This window comes from Mytilus californianus, unplaced genomic scaffold (assembly GCF_021869535.1).
Source record: "Mytilus californianus isolate M0D057914Y unplaced genomic scaffold, xbMytCali1.0.p SCAF_14, whole genome shotgun sequence".
NCBI lineage: Eukaryota > Metazoa > Mollusca > Bivalvia > Mytilida > Mytilidae > Mytilus > Mytilus californianus.
Window position 1 is genome coordinate 3,311,073 of NW_026262626.1, and position 19,172 is coordinate 3,330,244.

General features: G+C 32.1%; 1 protein-coding gene across 5 annotated transcripts in view; it reads right to left on the bottom strand.

Annotated features, from left to right (window-relative positions):
• LOC127724028 (four-domain proteases inhibitor-like) overlaps window positions 1-19,172 on the bottom strand; it is a 97,680-nt gene that overhangs the window by 66,507 nt on the left and 12,001 nt on the right. For 3 of the 5 annotated variants that reach the window (XM_052230780.1, XM_052230779.1, XM_052230778.1), the window contains exons 6-10: window positions 15,171-15,296; window positions 7,548-7,670; window positions 6,447-6,569; window positions 3,507-3,629; window positions 581-703 (exon numbers count right to left, since the gene is read on the bottom strand). In XM_052230780.1, the coding sequence (XP_052086740.1) occupies window positions 581-703; window positions 3,507-3,629; window positions 6,447-6,569; window positions 7,548-7,670; window positions 15,171-15,296 (618 nt within the window). The remainder of the gene's footprint in view (window positions 1-580; window positions 704-3,506; window positions 3,630-6,446; window positions 6,570-7,547; window positions 7,671-15,170; window positions 15,297-19,172) is intronic. The other 2 variants (XM_052230782.1, XM_052230781.1) reach the window with 2 other exon arrangements.

Here is a 19,172-nt window from a genome sequence, read left to right on the forward strand (position 1 = left end):
CATGTCTTGCTTAAGCAACGAGTTTCATTTCCTGAGACAGTTTTCTATAAGGCAAAGTTGCTAGTTGCATCTTTTATCTACACAGCTGGTAACACCATTTGACAATTGCTTTTTTATTTTCATGTCTTAATATGTTAAGATAAATCATTTCCATTTTATTCCTTAGTAGTATATACCGCGGCTATGGTTTAGGATACAGGCTTTATTTTTTTTTTTTTTCACATATGACTTTTTTTTTCCTATAGTTTCTTAAAAATGAAACTATTACAATTAACCATAGGTTGTTCTCGACAGGAAGTCCTTATTCTGACCAGCACCATCTCTTGCTTGAGATTGTTATTCACTGGCTTATTTCGGTCAGATGATTTTAAATCTTGAGTTTAAAGGTCAAAACGGGATTTTTCTGTCCAGTGACTTCAATTTGAATATATATAAGAAAGCTCTCATGTAACACAAAATATTATTAATAATATCACAAACTTTGAACCAGGGACATATCTTGCTGTTAAGCTACTGTTTGATGTCAACAAAAGCTTTTTTGCAGTAAAAAAAAATCGAAATAGGCAAACAAAAAACTTACGAGCATTTAGCGAAACATGCATTGGTATACGTTTTACCATCATCACCACACACTGGACGATTCCAAAATCGGCAATTACAACCACCACAAGGACATTTACCATAACACTTTACTTTTACTCGACTGCAAAGATATAATGTTTCCGTTAATAACATTAAACATACAGATATGCAACTTTTTCAAACGTAAAAAATGAAAAAGACGATTCAGTCAAATTGCAATCTTTGAAAATGGGTTTGCAAGATTTCACAATAAAGATATTTTTAAAACAATCGATTTTCACACTAGTTGGTTAATTTGTAGAAGTTTTTCCCATCGTAAGCCTGTTTAACATGTAAAACTATCTTCTATACGGAAAATTAAAGAATGTCTTGTATGTTGTTATTTTGGTCAATGTACGAATTTTGACGAATAGACAACTTCATTTTATTTACCCCACCATTTATTGGTTATGAAACTGTTTAATTGTTGTGAATGTTTTAAATTATCTCTTTTCCACATTTTGTTATTTAATTATAATCCTGCATTCTTTTTCTGTGTAATTTTGCCTACATTTGAAATCAAACTGGGTTCAACAAGGAAGTTTTTTTACCATTTGAAATTTTTTGAAATGAACACAGTTATTTTTGCGCCAAATTCGCAAATCTATAGAGTATGGGCGTACTTAGCATAACATTGACTCCGGCAACCCCTGGAGAGCCACGTTGTGATAAAGTTTTCGGTTTTTCGTAATTTACAATTTTTGATTTTGATTTGTTTCAATTATACTGCAAACACTTTGACTAATCTCATCGGGGGAGATCGGCAACACGTGTTATCACTGACATCTACTGAGTTTTTGTGCTCTTACGTAGACAGAAACAAGAACCTGCTACGCAAAATTTGAATTCAACAGATAAATCACTCAATGAGTTATAACGATTTTTGCGAGTTCGAAAATATTTATGAATACTTCCGAAATAGATAAAAAAAAAAAACAAGTATTGATAAACAAATAATAGAGGTACAAGTCGCATGCAAATGATCCGAAACCATGACGTAATACTACCGAGATCATGACTGTACCTAATGCCCCCTTCACAAACACGGATATTTCTTATGTGTCCTTACGGATCGGTCAAATTCACGGATCCTTACGATTTGACAACTTTACGACCATTCTAAGAGATGTTAGAAGTTATTACGAGCTATTTGCGGTTTATGACGTATTATCACGAGTTATTACGGTATATTTTTGGCAAAATTCAACGATTTGTAACAGTTTATAAGACATTTTTCGAGTGAAATACGGAATACTACAATTCATCAAGCTTTACCGTGTTTGTTAAGACCTGTTACGTGTTGTTACGAATAGTTTCAAGTTAGTGACGATTACTTACGAGTCATAACGATTTTGCAGCTTGTATAATTTTCCAAAAAGCGTAAACAATACGTAAGAATACACTAAGTATACGTATATATTCGTACAGTACTTGTAACTACACGTAAAGTGTTCGGTATAACTCGTTTAATCCATAAAGCCATCCTAACACGACCTGAAAAAACTAATACACAGCATGTAAGCACTCGTTATAGTCCGAGAAAAATTTCATAAACATATCGTAAACTAACCATAACAAATCGTTAAAAAAATTTGTTACGAGTCATGTATGGTTTTTGAACAGCAGTTTACGGATATATACGTGTAGTTGCGAGCGGTTGACGAGCGGTTAACGATACTTATGAATTGTAAGTAATTGTTTACGGAAAAATCAATTTTTTCGTGGACAATCGTTAGAAGATTTTTGACATGTCAAAAAGCTTGACTCTATTTTCAGGGATCCTTAAGTGTGTCTGCGAGTTGTTGCGAGTATTAACGAGTTATTTACAGATACCAGCGAGTCATTAGTGGATACCTGCTGTTGACTACCAGTTGGCAATTCTTTAGGACTCGTAAGAAAAATCCGTGTATGTGATGTGTGCAAATGACATAGATTTAATATAAAGTCCCCATCATATACACGGATTTTTTACTAATTATTGCGCATCGAACACGTTCCCAACTTCTTACAATTTGGCCACTTTTCGATCGATTTTAAAGTAGTTACGAGTTATAACGAATAGTTACGAGGTAGTTACGAGTATTTTAGGGTCCTTGCGATTTTTCAGCTTTTATACCTTTTCCCAAATCGTAAACAATATGTTAAAATACGTAAAGTATACGTATCTATTCGGTAAGTACTCGTAACTACACGTGTAGTCCTCGTAATAACTCGTGACAATCCGTAAAGTCATCGTTACACGACCATAATGAAATCGTAAGCAAGACGTAAGCACTCAACTGACCGTAACAGAACGTAGAAAACATTTACGGGTCATTTACGGATTCTTGTGAGCATTTTATTGATGGTTACGTCTTGTTGCGAGCGGTTTCTGACCCGTTTACGATACCTACGGATTGTTTCGAGTTATTTACGGAAATTCAATCCAAGGTCAATTGTAAGAAGACTTTTGACATGTAAAAAAAATGTTTTTCCGGATCCTAAAAAGTGTCTGCCAGTTTTAACGAGTTGTGGCAACTTATTTACGGATTCCAGCGAGTTATTTACGAGTTCTTGCGATTGAGTACAAGTTGGCGATCAGCAAGGATTTGAAAGAAAAATCCATGTATTTGAAGATGGCATTAGATAAAAATTCGTACTGTGCATCTGATTAAGATGTCATCAAAAAAGGTGAACACAGATTTAAAGATGTATATTTTCTTAAAAATCTTTTTTGTTTCTGATTCTAAGGTCAAAATAAGAAATTTTGTTTACACTTTTCTGGATATGGATGTTGAGGATTAAAAAATGATTCAAACATCCTGTCACAAGGGTTCTTTTCTAATTGAGAAAATAGGATAAATCTCCTTCCAAATAAAAAATAATCAAATGCATTCAATACTTACGCACATTTAGCTTTACACCCATTACTATAAGTTTTGCCATCTCTTCCGCAAACAGGACGGTATTTTTTTTTACAGGTACACAATTTACAGGGACATTTATCATTACACTTTACTTCCACTCCACTACAGCAGAAACAAAAATCACAATTTCATTTACTAGTTAAGAATATGCAAAAGCTTAGTTGTACTATTCGAACAATAGATATGAAAAACAAAAATGGAATGAAGGTCGATAAGATATTGTTGTAGTGTTTTACAATTGAGTAAAAACACATGTACAGAGTGACAGAGATGACAAACTATTGAACATGATAAAGAGAAAACGATGACTAACAGAATCACAAAGCAAGTTTGATGCAGAAAAAAATATTAGAAAACATGAAAATTAGGTATCAAGTCATGTCATATTATCAATTGTATTTATACGCTAAAATCGTTGTTATAATTTAGGATTTTGTGTTCGCATTATTATGCGAAAGCTTTGAAAAATGAAAGTCTTCAGGCAGACCGGCGACACGTTTTATCATCAATGTCTACTCTGTGTTTGTGCTGATCATCAGAAAGAAAAAGAACATGCTCTGCATTTCAATGCAATGCACTACTACGCAAGCAATTATGATATCGGCATTTCAGGAAAAAATATCCAAATACATTCCTCAATAGATTGAAAAGGTGTTGATAATTTACAGACGTAGAAACTGCATGCAATTGATCAAAATCATGACATAATCTTACCACGTACATGATTATGAACTATGACATTGTCCATTATTCGTTAAAAATGATCGGAATCACAATAAAGATGAATAAAACGCAGTAAATGATAATTGCTTTCTTTGCAGAATATCTGATTTATGGAACTTTTTTGTTTATGGCTATTAGGCTGAAAGCTAAAAGAATGGAAAAAAAGTTGCTGAAAAATAAACAAATGTACACAAAAATCCTGTCATCGGGATCTTTTCATAGTTGAAAAGGCAAAGACTTAATATAATCTCATTCAAAATACAAATTTAAATAGTCTGCTGCATTTAATACTACTACACAATAAGCGTTACGCCCATAGCTAAATGTTTAGCCAGCATCTACGCAAACAGGACTGTTATGTATATAGCGTGACAGATACACAAATTACAAAGACATTTACAATCGCTCAATGTACTCACCCAACTTAACAATTTGTACAATTTCCTTCATTAGTACGATTGAGTATGCAATAGCTTCTTCGTAGTATTTAAAAAAAATAGATATGACAAGCAAAAATGGAATGAAAGTGGACCATATATTTTTTAATTGGATTATATTGACCCAAACACAAAGACTAACAAAAAGGACAATTGATTTAACATTTAAGATAAAATGGTGCTTACAGAAACATACAATCCAATTAACTACAGACAACAAAATGATTGGAATAAATACTATGAAGATAAGCTATTCAGTTATGCCATATATGTGACTATTAGATTGATTTAATTTTTAGCTAAATTGTTGTTGTTTTACCACCGCTAACTTAGTGTTCGCATTTGTCTACAAAAAGCTTTGACAAATACTACTTTACAAGGGGAACAGGCGACACATTTTATAACAGACATCTACTGGTTTTTTTTTTAAACTTTATGTTTTTCCATTTTAATTTTTCGGATCTTTTCGTTAGTTCTTACGATAGAGGCGGGTTATAAAAAATTTGAGAATACATTCCCCAATATATTTTAAAACTATTTGATAAACAAATTACAGGTGTACAAGCCGTGTGCATATTATCTGATCATGATTGCGAATTTTGACAACGCAGTATGATGTTTTAAAAGTAAAATAACAAAAATATCGAACTCCAAGGAAATAATTCAAAACGGAGAGTCCCTTATCAAATGGCAATTTCAAAAGCTCAAACACATCAAACAAATGGAAATCAACTGTCATATTTCTTATTAGTAACTTGGTGGATTAAACCTGTTGTAATAATATGCCAATGATAAAGTTCCGTTCAAGAAGTGTGGCAAGTCAAAAGAAAAGTAATTAACGAATTTTAAAGATCTACTTTCTTTACACTTTTTTTTTATATCCTTTCATCCATTATACTTCTTCATACAGTAGAAAGGAATAAAATTCCTCCCGAAAATACTTATACAGTCAAATAGTAGTGGCATTTAAATTTAACTAGCAGATAATGTCTATATGAGTTGTCACCGTCTCAACAGGACTGTATATTTTGACAGTCACATGTATTATAGAGATATTGTTTGCACTGTGCTTTAACCCCTTTGAAAAAAATTAAAATTTCTTATAATTATATTAAGTATGCACGATCATCGTTTTACCATTCGCATTTTTGCGCCTGTCCCAAGTTAGGAGCTTCTGTCCCTTTTAGTCTTGTATATTTTTTAATATTTTTCTTTAATATGTTTTGAAGTTTATTGTGACGTCCATTTTATAGTACACATTTTTGTTTAGGGGCCAGCTGAAGCCCGCCTCCTGTTGTGGGATTTTTCTCAGTCGGCTGTTTTCTGCTCTTTGGTCGGGTTGTTGTCTCATTGACACATTCCCAATTTCTATTCCCATTTTTAATATATATCAATAATAAAAACGGAAAGAAACTCGGACAAGCTTTATTTTAATTATTCTAAATTAAGAAAAATCAAACGAAATGACGGAAAAAATTGAATATTTAAACATGTTTACGAGAAGGTACAATAAATGATTTTAAATAATCAAATAACAAATATAACATACAATCCTAATTTAAATAATTCAAAACATGCCATGCACACATCCTGTATTACCGAGTTGTAAATGTATACTGTTGTTTACACTTTTATTTATATCTGAATTACCTGAAAGTCTACAAATAGTACAAAAATCCTCCCACCAAGTCCCTTTTTCATTCAGAAGAAAAAATAAAAGCCCTCACAAAATAGCATATGACGTTCATTCAAAACTTACGAGCATTTTGCAGTACATCTATTACTATATGTTTTGCCATCATCTCCACAAACAGGACGGTATATTTTTTTACAGGCACACACACTACAGGGACATGTACCTTTGCACTTTGGTGTCACCCCACTGAAGAAAATATTTACAATGTCCTTTAGTAATATTGAGTATGCACTATCTTTGATGTACAATTTGAAAAATATATATAGAGAGTAAAAAAGAAATAAAGGTCGATATTTTATTGTTTGAATTGTAGAAACTTCAATAAAGGACAAAGTCACTGGCTGACAAAGATGACCAACTATTGAACATAATTAAGAGAAAACAGTGACTTCCAGAAACACAGTGCCAATTGACTGAAGAAAATAAATAGAATACTTAAAATGAAAATCATACGTTCCATCATGTCATATAATCCATTGTATTTATAATCTAAACCACTAATACTTGTTTTAACCACAACTAACTTAGTGTATATACGCATTATTCTGCAAAGTTTAGGCAAATGTAACTCTTCGCGGGAGATCGCTGACACTTTTTATCTCATACATCTACTTTTTTGTACTGGTCCGTAGACATAAACTAGATCTTGCTGCTCTGCATTTTGTTTCAACGGAACATTCCTTAAGTTATGAAGATTCAGGCGCGATAGAAATACAAATGCATTCCGCAATAAATTGGGAAAGTTCTGATAAACAAATAACAGACCTGCAAGCTGCATGCAAATACTCCAAATTCTTGACCGTAATCTTTTTTTAAATCATAATTGCTAGCTATAACATCGGTCATTATGAGGATAGCAGTTGCTATATAATGCCATTGATATTCTGGTGAAAATGATCGGAATCACAATAAAGAACGTAAACACGGAAAACATGTTTACTTCCCTTATAGAAGATATAATTAGCTTTGATTCGTTTAGTTTTAGTTCGTTTGCTGAAATACTTGAATTTTGTTAACACTTTTCTCTTCAGATTAGCATGATTGATGACAGTTACTAAAATACTACAAATATCGTGTCAACGGCATCTCTTTCCAACTGAGGGAGCACATAATTAATCTTCCTCCCAATTAAAGTTCAAAAAGTCAAATGGATTTAATACTTACGCGCATACAGCTTCACACGCATTGCCATACGTTTGACCATAATCTCCGCAAACAGGATCGTATACAGCTGGACATATACACCCTTTACACGGACATTTATGTTTGCATCTAAATTTCACGCCACTGGAAATAAAAATTAATAATTCCCTTTTATATATCAAATATGCAATTAATTCGTTGTAATATTTAAACAATAGATAAAAAAAAATTAACAAAAATGAAATTATGGCTAATAAAGGATTGTTTTAATTATATTAAAATAAGCAAACCTAAATGCACAAGCTTAAGAACATGTCAAACGTTTACAAATAATTAAGAGAAAAACAGCGACCCACAGAAACTCAAATGGCTGCTGCAAAAATAAAATTAGAATATATACAATTCAAATCATCTATTCAATCATGCAATATAATCGATTACACTTATATGTTTAATCACTAACATTTATTGTATTACGGTAACTAAATTAATCTTGGTGTACTCATTATTCTGCAAAAGCTATGACAAATATACTCATTCGAGGGCGACACTTTTTATCATAGAAATCTAACGTTATTGTGCGTTCTGATCCTTAAACGGAATAGATAGGGAAAGGTTTGAACAGCGAATTTGGGCCTTAAAAGTTGCATACCAATTGTCAAAAATCGAAATATGGTCTGACCAAGATCATCATTGTGAACCATATCAACATTCATTATAGCATCTTATAGGGATAACAAATACAAATGTATCCTATAAAAACTCTGATGGACATAATCGGAATCACCACACAAAATGTAAACATGAAGATATCTATGGTTGCTTCCTTTTAAAAAGATCTGATTGGTTTTAACATTTACGAAACCTTATCTTTCAACATTTAGTATTTGTATTTTTTTAACTGAGGAAGCAAATAATTAATCTTTCACCGGAACAAATTAAAGAGTGCTTTGTTTACTTACGCGTATTTAGCGTTGCGCTCATTATTAGTAGATTAACCATCATCTCCGCAAACAGGACGATATATACCTTGACATGTTAAAAAATTACAGGCATATTCATAATTTACCATGCTTTCACCCTAATGAAGTAATTATTCCCAATTTCCTTAAGTGATATTGAGTATGCAATAGCCTCGTTATATTATTTGAATTATAAATAAAACCAAAAGCCAATATGAAATGAAAATTGATAAGGTATTGATTGAATTTTATTAATTGAGAAAACACAATGGCACAGACTGATAAAGATGACTAACTGATAATCATAATTCAAAACCAAGTATGGAATCTATAATCTTCTAGACTTTGTTTCTCTATTCTTGATCAGTATATACATGGGAAAGCTATTCAAGAGCTAGATCTGTTCTTGTCTCATTCAAATTTCAAAATACATTGCGGAAAGTGTGACCAGTTCCTGTTGAACAGTTTGTAAAATACATAGCTTACAAGCATCTATCTGCAGCTACAGTTCGATCATATTTAAGTAGGTATAATGTTTTCTAACGAGGCATTTAATTTAGAGGATATTGCTAAGAACTTTATTATATCTAAAATGGTCGGATATTTAAAAGGAAGAAACCCACAGAAAGACAACAGGGTCCCAATATCACTAGCATTACTAAAACAAATGACAGATGTTCCACCTAGTAGATGGGTCAATATCCCTAATGCGCCTCAAATTGAGGAACACAAAAGTTGGCGTAAACAAAAAATCATCTGTGTAGTGATATTGGACATGTTTCTATTTTTAACAAGTGACTGAGCTTAACCATTTGTGTTGCTTCTGAAAGTAGAGGACCATTGAATAAATGTGTAAAAACTATGGAGTTATTAAATGAGTGCAAAGTACTAATTTTTTAAAGAACTTATTGTGTGCAAAAATAGATTTTTTACCTCGAGGAGACGCATCACAAACGGATTTTCGGGGTGTGCTTATTTACGGAAAAATGAATCACTGTTCGTACCCCGAAAATTTAACCACATTAGAGAAAATGGCTCAGCTTCAAAATGAGCCATCATACATATCCAAATTTACGATATGGACTGAGCTACAGAAGAAAATGTTACCATTACAGCCTATGGGAAATCAATTACGCATACTGACCAATTTGTACATCTGCTTATGAATTTGTATTATTTAAATATTTATTTATTCTAGCATTTTTCGTAATTTTACGTGTGAGTAAGTTTGGAACAAAGCATAAATCTTGTTCTTGTACCGTAGCACCGCAACTGTCGGATGTATTCTTGTCAGACAATTAACTCAAATTTACCATTAAAAAAGTGAATCAGAGAAAACATTCAACGTGCACCGTCATAAATGAATATATAGATAACAGCGAACGCCCAGCATTATTTTTGAATAAGTACTTATCTGCATGTCATGAGGTGTCAGGTTATTATCATTTATTCCTCTATTTTAACCGATCATTGCTTACCCAATATCTACTGTCAGGTTCTAACCCTTTTGAAATCGCATTCGTTTAAAATTGGAGCAGTCTCAGAGGTGAGCAATCACGTTTCATCTTCAAAAGACTCATCTGTAACGCTTGAATCAGAACATTGTAAAAAGCCAAATAAGGTACGAGGTTGAAGATGTTAACAATATTACAGCAAAAACCTTAAGACGGTTTCTTTAAAGCAGTATTTGACATTTAAGCAACTGTGTGGATATCAGATTGATTGATTGTTGGTTGCTTAACGTCCAGCGGCACGTATTTCATGTATGTTCATGACAAAAACAAAATAACGATGTATACGCTAGGTAGGGCGTTTAATAAAGGCTGTCTTGGATGAAGGTCGGAAAAATTTGGACTGCCACGAAACAATTAGTGTAAATTGGATAGGGACAGAAATTTAACCTTGCAAAATGGCACCTACGGACAACTCAAAGTGTTGTTGCAAGGGTTCTAAACGTGCAAAGAGCGTGGCACTCTCTTTACACGAGTCCCCATTCTGACCGGACGTTGCTGCAAATTTGTACACCCCGCACAGCCAATCGGACGCTCCACTTTGGCTAGGGTTTTACTGCTGGTCGAAGAAAGACAAACGGTGACCATATTTCTATTCCCAGTCACCTTTTGTGCTGGATATCAGGATGCTACTTCCCCATTAAATTGGGTAGGTGTAACAGGTGTTAGCTAACCTGCTGGGAATAACTTTCACTTGAATAGACTAGGAATGCCAAGTTCATTTGATAACCAAATCGGGAATGAAATGGAAAGATCTCGATTCGAAAACAAAATAAAAAAGTGGCCAACCCTACATATATGTAGACCTAAGTGTCTGTTCTATGTTCCTTTGGAATTTTAACCAAATATGAGAACTAAATCTTCTTTCATTGTGTCGGATTCATAAATTACATAAGTGTCCTACAGCGTTATATTACTGGGTCTTTCAAGTGCTGTGGTCGGCGTGACTCAGATGTGAATCCTAAAGGATGCCAAAGATCTGTAAGAGAAATAATAACCTAAGTTTCTTTCCTCTTGCAATAATATTAACACAATTATTTTATCTACCCTTCACACTAATATTGCCCATTCAAAACTAAAAGAAATGTTGAAATAACTAGTCCTGCCTTGTTTCATTAAAAGCAATGGTCAACGTAGATGTAGATACAAGTATCATGAAGGGATAATCGTACTTTAAAAAACAATCACTCTGATTCAAATAAAGCATTCTCTGAAACTGACTTTATCAAGATACTTGATACATGTATCAGCAAATAATCGGCGTTTACTTAGGAACCAACAGTGCTCCTCTGTTTGATGTATTGTTCCTTTATCCATATGAGGCTGACTTCATACAGGAACTAAGCGGCTTCGGCGGCCGAGTGGTCTAAGTCGTCCAACAACTTTTCAACAAGCCTTTCAACACTGAGGTTGTGAGTTCGAGTCTCGAATCGTGACAGATGCGTTTGACTTCAATCCTAATTGACTAGAATTGTCAGTTTTTTTTTTCTATAGAAGATCGGTAGTTCTCTCCGAGCAATCCAGCTTCCTCCTATTTCAATATCATATACTTTTTATTTTTAAGAAGAAAACTTTCAACAGGGTTCTACAGTGATTACAAGTCATTAAGCTTTCATTTGTTAAAAATATGCCAAATACATTACTTGGTTTGGATTTCAAATTTCTACTAATTTCTTGTATGTTCTTTCTGAACGGGTCTGAATGAATTGTTCTATACCATTTAGGAGCGAACCAAAGACGAATTTAAAACTCTCCCCTTTGTCACAAATCGTTACACCTAACATCTCCTTGGTGGAAGGTAAACATAATTCCCATGGGTTCACGCTTGCAATCAGGAGTAATCCCCTTCTTATCTGGTAACTGAAGGGTAGTGTCATCTTCGCAGTTCACGTAATTTTGATTGTTTGCAAATTATAAATCAGATGGACTATTATTGTTACAGAGATTCGAGTGAACATATGTGGGTTACCCATTCTTACACGTAGAAGGGATATTTTTACATTTATGCTATAATAAGGTCCTCGATATGATTCTTTCAATCCATTGCCCACATGATTCTTTGTATCCCTGTAACTGGTAAAATATTTCACTTTCGGTCTTTCAAATATCCTCACATATATGATTTTGTATATATATATTAGTTGCATTATTAGCATTAATATTCTTTATTCACTCTACTTTGTATTATTAGTTTCAACGCAATAGGTCCATTTATTAACTGCTAGTTGGAAAATTTAAGACAACAAAAAGGGTCAACTTCATAAGACCGAAAAATAATGCTATTCAATGACGACTTTTTTTCTCATTTTATACGTTTTTGGTTGTATAGTGTTGTATGCTGAGAACACCTTTAAACACCAATAATGGTCAGCAAGACTAGTTATTCCATATAAGAATTATTGTCTTTCAATGACAAAATGTACCTTAAAGTTTTGGTTCTATCCCGTTTCCCTAGTTTAGATGTAAAAGATTACCTCCATGAATATTTATTTCGTAAGAAGAGGAAGGTTGAATGTCAAAAGAACAATATTCAAACAAAACTTTTAGTTTTATAAAAATATATTACTGTCAGTACACAAGCTCTGGACTTTTTTCGCAGAGCTCATCGGAAAGTACCAAGACCTAACAGATCAATATTCAGTATCTACTTCACAAATTATACAAGATAATCTTTAGTTATAGAATCGAGGTGCGTGCTGAAGTTGTGAATCTTTTAATTCAATTTAAAGTTTTCCCGTTATTTGTCTTCGTGATATTATGTTTCATTTAATCATATGACTTTTGACGTGCCTCGATATTTATGCATCCCGCTATCTGGCGTTCCTGATGCAAGTAGGTCCAGAGGTGCGATTCGGAAGCAAAATGTGTTTAGTGTTGTTTCCATTTTGTTAACCCTTGCATTTATATTTTACTAATTATGCACTTTATCGAGAAAGTGTATACAACACACGGTATGTACTATCAACTACAAAATCTTTTTTATCTGCGTCTTTGTCAATTTACTATCAACAACAAAAACTTTTTTGTTAGCGTCTTTGTTAAATTTATTTGTATGACTGTTTGTTTGAATTTTTTAATCATTTTTGATGTATGTTTACAAAGTGTTGGCTGCTGGATCCCAATTAGTATCACATTAACATAAAGCGTCCAATTTTGTCAATATAACAAAACTATAATCAACTTCAAACTTCCCTTTTGTGAAATTACCTAAGAGGTAATTTTGTTATACTGTTTTATGCTAACAGGAGCCAATACATAGTTCAAGTTTTAACTTTTCCCGAGTAAATGCCATGTAACTGAATTTAACAGGTACTGTTATACAAAATACTTTCTTGATTGTTAAGCCATCTATCCATCGTAGTGAATTATACTTGCGATCGCAGACTAACTATGTACGAATGAAGAATGGACTTCAAACACCTAACACTAAATCAGTCGACATTCTTTTTGCTTATCAACTTTGCGTACAAAATTTAATCCTATTATTTGAGATGACTTTATTCAAAAGGGCATTAGCTACGAGATATGAAAAAAAATGATTATAATGTTTGTTTAAATCATTAATAAAAGTTCGATAATGAAATAATAATTCGCTTTTAGCAGCCATTTGGTTCAATTTTTGTCAAAATAAGCAAAGAAACATCGGTGATGAATTATTCACATGCAAGTGAATAATTCGACCTCATTGAATCCGTATTCATGTGACCTTCAATTTAACTAATTAGCTAGAGATTGGATGCGCATGTATTAGTCGTGTTTAGCCATCAAAAGGAAAAGAATGTGAACTTTAAAGTGAAACAAAGGTGAACCATTTCGTTGACTGATTCGATCTACAAAAAAATATTCTTATACAGGTAAAAACGATAATTAACTTATTTTTTTTAACCTATAACATGAAATCAATTAGACCTTGAAAAATCCAGTTGCATGAAGTCGCTATCTATTTATATTAATGTGTATGTTTATATCGGATTATGTGACCGTCGGTAGTCTTCGGAGGTCATCTCGATAATTTATTAATGGGCGTCTAGACTAAAATACACACGAAATTATGATACATATTATCGAGCCCATGCATTGTAAAGTGTTTATTTTAGACTTTTTTTTTTAATTTGGATATACGTTTTAGTATGTAATAAATCAAATATGAGAATTTGAGTCAAATCGGTGAAAATAAATTTGACAGCTTATGCCCCTTTAATACTTCCTCATTTTTATTTCAGAACTTGTACAGCTACAAAAATTTCAGTCGCAAATGAATCAAAGCATTTTATTGAGCTGTTTGTGATATTCAGCTAAATGTTTAGTTACCATTAGACACCTCTACTTTCGTTTTGATGAAAATCTTAAAACGGATTATTATATTAGTATTTTCACAAACATAGGATCACCGATCATAAAAAAAGTTTGAACAGCTCTATGTACAAAATATCTAAGCTTTTTAAACTAATTAAATTCGCTTAAAAATCTTATGTTTAAATGTTAAATAGCACTGCGACATTTATCCATCTAAGACTAAAACGATGATAAATCAGATTAAATAATTGATCTCAAAATGCTATTAATCAACACGATTGTATCTAAGGAAAAAGGACTAGCATTTTGTTCATACATTTCTTCAAATGCTCTTACTGTTGACCCTTCGGACGCGTTCGGTGACACTTTTTACATTAAATCTACTGATTCTATGCTGATTTAGACAAAAACTTGTTGTCTGCGTTTTAATTGGACGGTAATTCTGATAGTTATTACGAAATACTTGCGTAGGAATACATTTGCTTATACATACCGTCATATAATTGAAAAAGTTAAGATAAACTAATAACGGAGGTACCAGCCGCAAACAATTAATAAAACTTTTTTGCGTTATTTTTTGTCCAGATCTTGATTATGAAAAATAACTTTGTTCATTACAATGATAAAAGTTGTTATACTGAGCCATTACTCAATTTCAAATGAATGAGACTGACACGACCCACAAAGGGACACCAAAACGTTATATATATAAAAGTTGACTTCTTTTGAAGAAGATATTATTGGAATTGATCAATATCCTATATCCTAGATCCTAAGATTATAAAAACATCTTTATACCTGTATTTTAATGTGGAAGAAAAATATTAATCTCTACTTCAAAACAAGTCAGAATATTAAAGTTCTGTCATACTTACGCGCATTTAGCTATACACTTATTAATATACGTTTTGCCATCAACTCCGCAAACAGGACTGTATTCTTTTGAACAGGGACAAACATCTTCACAGGGACATTTACTATTGCATTTAATCTTTACTCCACTAAAATAAATAAGAATTTCCAATTTCTTTAAGTCGTATTGAACATGCCTGCATTACCTTCGTTGTACCATTTGATTAATAATTATGAATAACAAATACGGGATGAAAAAAGACTAAGCATAATGTTGATTGGATAAATTTTAACAACTCACGAAGGTTAAAATTGAAAAAAAATGTCGTACTATTCCACCTGATTAAAAAGAAACAATAACAAGGAGATAGACATAGCTATTGTACCGCTGAAGACAGATACTGTGACAATATGACAATCGACTTTTTCAGTCATGTCATATAATCCATCGTCACAGTTTATTTCTGGACAGTCTTCTAATACACACATTCATTCTAGATTACTGACAACAAATAACTTATTGTACGCATGTTTGCTACTAATCTATTCCTTCAAAAGAGAACGGCGACCCTTTCTATCTTAAATTCTACTGATTTTATGCTATTTATAGACCGAACCGAACAAAGGATCAGAACGTAAGTTATTACGACATTTACGAAATAGTTGTGTTAGAAAATATTTGAGAATACATACCAATTAAGAAATTTTGTAATACCAAATTATGGACGTATCAGTGGCATACAATCTATACTACTGTATGACGTTATTTTACTCATATCTTGATTATGAGGTTTGACATTGATTGTTCATTATAATGAAGAAAGTTGATATACTATGCCATTACTCAATATCAACTGAAGGAGACCAGCAAGACCAATGACTTGAAAAAAAGAATAATAATGAGGTACATATAAGTTTAATTCTTTTTGATAATCTTCCAGGTCTTTTACTTTTATTAGACTTATAGAAAGCTGTTGATACCTTTGAATGGTCATTTATAGACTTGGCTCTGTCTGTCTTTTTTAGGACTTGGTCCTATTTTTTGTAAATGTGTCAAGACCTTATGTTCAGAATCTCAGAGCTGTATTATAAACAATGGACACTGCTCTCAATTTTTTAATATTGGACGGGGTGTTAGATAAGGTGATCCTTTATCTCCTTATCTCTTTATATTATCTTTAGAACTAATGAGCGCTGCACTTAAAAATAACCCGGAGATAAATGGTATGAAAATAAATGAGTCAGAATATCTACTAAGCCAGTATGCAGATGACTCATGTCTTTTATTAGACGAGAATGAGCAATCTTTAGAAAAATGTTTATATACTTTAGAAAAATTCTCTGAGTGTGCTGGACTAAGGGCAAATTTTGATAAAACTGAAGCCATATGGATTGGGTCAAAGATTCACTCAAGGGATAATCTAAAAACTACAAGAAACTTGAACTGGAATTATTCAGGAAAATTTAAACTTTTAGGAATAAAATTTGATCTGTTCAGTGAAAATAAAACGCTTGTAAATTTTGTGGAAGAAATAAAAAAAAATACAGAGCTTATTTAATTCCTGGGTATATAGAGATTTAACATACACGGGAAAGATTACTGTTATTAAATCATTAGCTCTACCAATTCAGTCATTAACAGTTTTGCCAAACCAACCAGTTGATAAAATAAAATAAATTAAAAATATTTTTTTTAGTTTCTTGTGATCAGGAAAGCCAGATAAGATTAAAAGAAAAGTTATGATAGGGTAATTTGAAAAAGGTGGGTTGAAAATGCCAGATATAAGATCTTTTGTGTTAATCACTAAAGATGACATGGATAAATAAACTTTTAGACCCCTTTAATATATCCCCATGGAAAACACTGTTAATAGATCAATACAACAAATTGGGAGCAGACAAAATATGGTTGATGACCCCTGATGGTATCCAAAATATTTCTACAAATTTTAATAAATTTTGGAAAGATATTTTACTAAACTTGAATATCCTAAACACTGTCACTAATGACACTGCTGAAGGGATCATGAAACAATCCATATGGCTAAACAAGAGTTTGACAATAAATAATAAAACTGTCTTTTACCAGAGGTGGGTTGAATCAGGAGTTTTCTTTATGGGTGATTTACTTGATGAAAATAGTGAATTTTTTACTTTATAGGAATTCTGCAGAAAATATAATCTTGGAATACCATTCTAAACTTCATATGATCCAAAAACCTGGAAAGAGATCTAATCACTACTTCAGTGAAAATTATGCACATATCTAATTATAATTTTGAATTTATTAAAAACAATAAAATGTCATGTCAATTCTTTTATGAAAAAATCTTGTCAATGTATACAGAACGTTCTACAAAACAAGAAGACAAAATGTGTAAAGAACTAAGCACTCATATAGAAAATTGGGATTTCATTTATAGTTTACCCTTTTGTTGCACTAAAAACAACAAATTTAGTATGTTCCAGTTTAAGATTTTACATAGAACTCTAGCTACAAATGCATTATTGCAGAAATATGGGTTAAAAGAAACTAACTTATGTAGTTTCTGTAATGAAACTAAAGAAACTATAAGTCACCTTTTCTGGGAATGTACCCAGGTTAGAAATTGCAGCACTTTTTCAAGTTAAAAATAATCTAACTTTAATATTTGATGCGGAAAATATTGTTCTTTGGTCAGAGTCTTGGGGTGTTTCCCTAAACTTATTCACTATTCTGATTAAGTATTACATTTATACATGTCGCTTTAACACTTCATTACCAACTCTTACAGGGGCGATAGCTATGATTAAAAATTTCTACCAAATAGAAAAAATATCTACCTCCTTTTACAGATCCCCTAAAGCAAGAGAGAAATTTGATAGTAAATGGGAATTCATTAAAAACTTAGTTTACATGTGAGGAGAGATCTTTCTTTTTTGTACTCCCTTAAGGTTTTATAATAATTCATGTAGAATTATTAATATGTTGATGCGCATCACAACTGGACAGTGATTTGTGTGCATCATAAGAATGCTATCTATGATGTTTATTGATATTGTTATACATATTGATATACTTGTTTTTGGTTGATTGTATTGAATTATCTCCCCTTGACTTAGGTTGTCTTTTACTGTTGTAATTTATATTGTGATTCTGTCCAACATGTCCTGTCTGATCCTTATCTGTTAATGATCTCAGGTGGCCTCAACTGGTACCTCTCATGTTCAACATCATAGTATTGAAAGTGATGCATGTGACAAGAGGAGAAGGCTGATGCCACCATTAACCTTATCAACATATTCATGTACTCTAATCCAGAGTGATAAATGATGAGTATGATCTAATAGATAATTATCATCTAGATGATATAAAATTAGCATTATTAACTTTTTAACTTTAGACTGTTATTGAAAAATTTTATTTTAATACATGTATTATAAAATTATCTATGTATGCATGTATCACAGTGCTTGGTGCTATTTCAGATAAAATAAAAATAAATTACAAAAAAACAGTTTAATTCTTTTGGAGAAGATCCTTTTGGTATAATTTAAAATCATTTTATCTCAGACTGAAAGACTGACATATTGTTTACAATTTTCTGATTTCCTAGAGAAATCATTCCAACATCCTAATACCTCGATTTCTGTCTCATAGCAAACGGACAAAAGAAATCTCACCATCAAAAAGTCAAATATAAGAGAATATAAATACTTTCCGCGTATTTAACGTATAACTCATTCCTATATGTGTTGTCATTATCTCCGCAAGCAACGCTGTATATTTTTTCACAAGGACACAAATTACAAGGCCACTTACCAGTGAATCTTAATTTTACACCATTTAAATAAATCCAATTTCCTATTACAATATTGAGCATGCAATATCTCCGTTGTACTTTTTAAACAATAATTATGAAAAGCATGTTTGCAATGAAAGTCTATATAGCATTGTGTTAAAAGAATGAATTTTAACAAAGACTGAAAAAGATTAACAACGAATTATATGTTAATTTCCTTTGGAAAAAAATAGTATTCCTAAG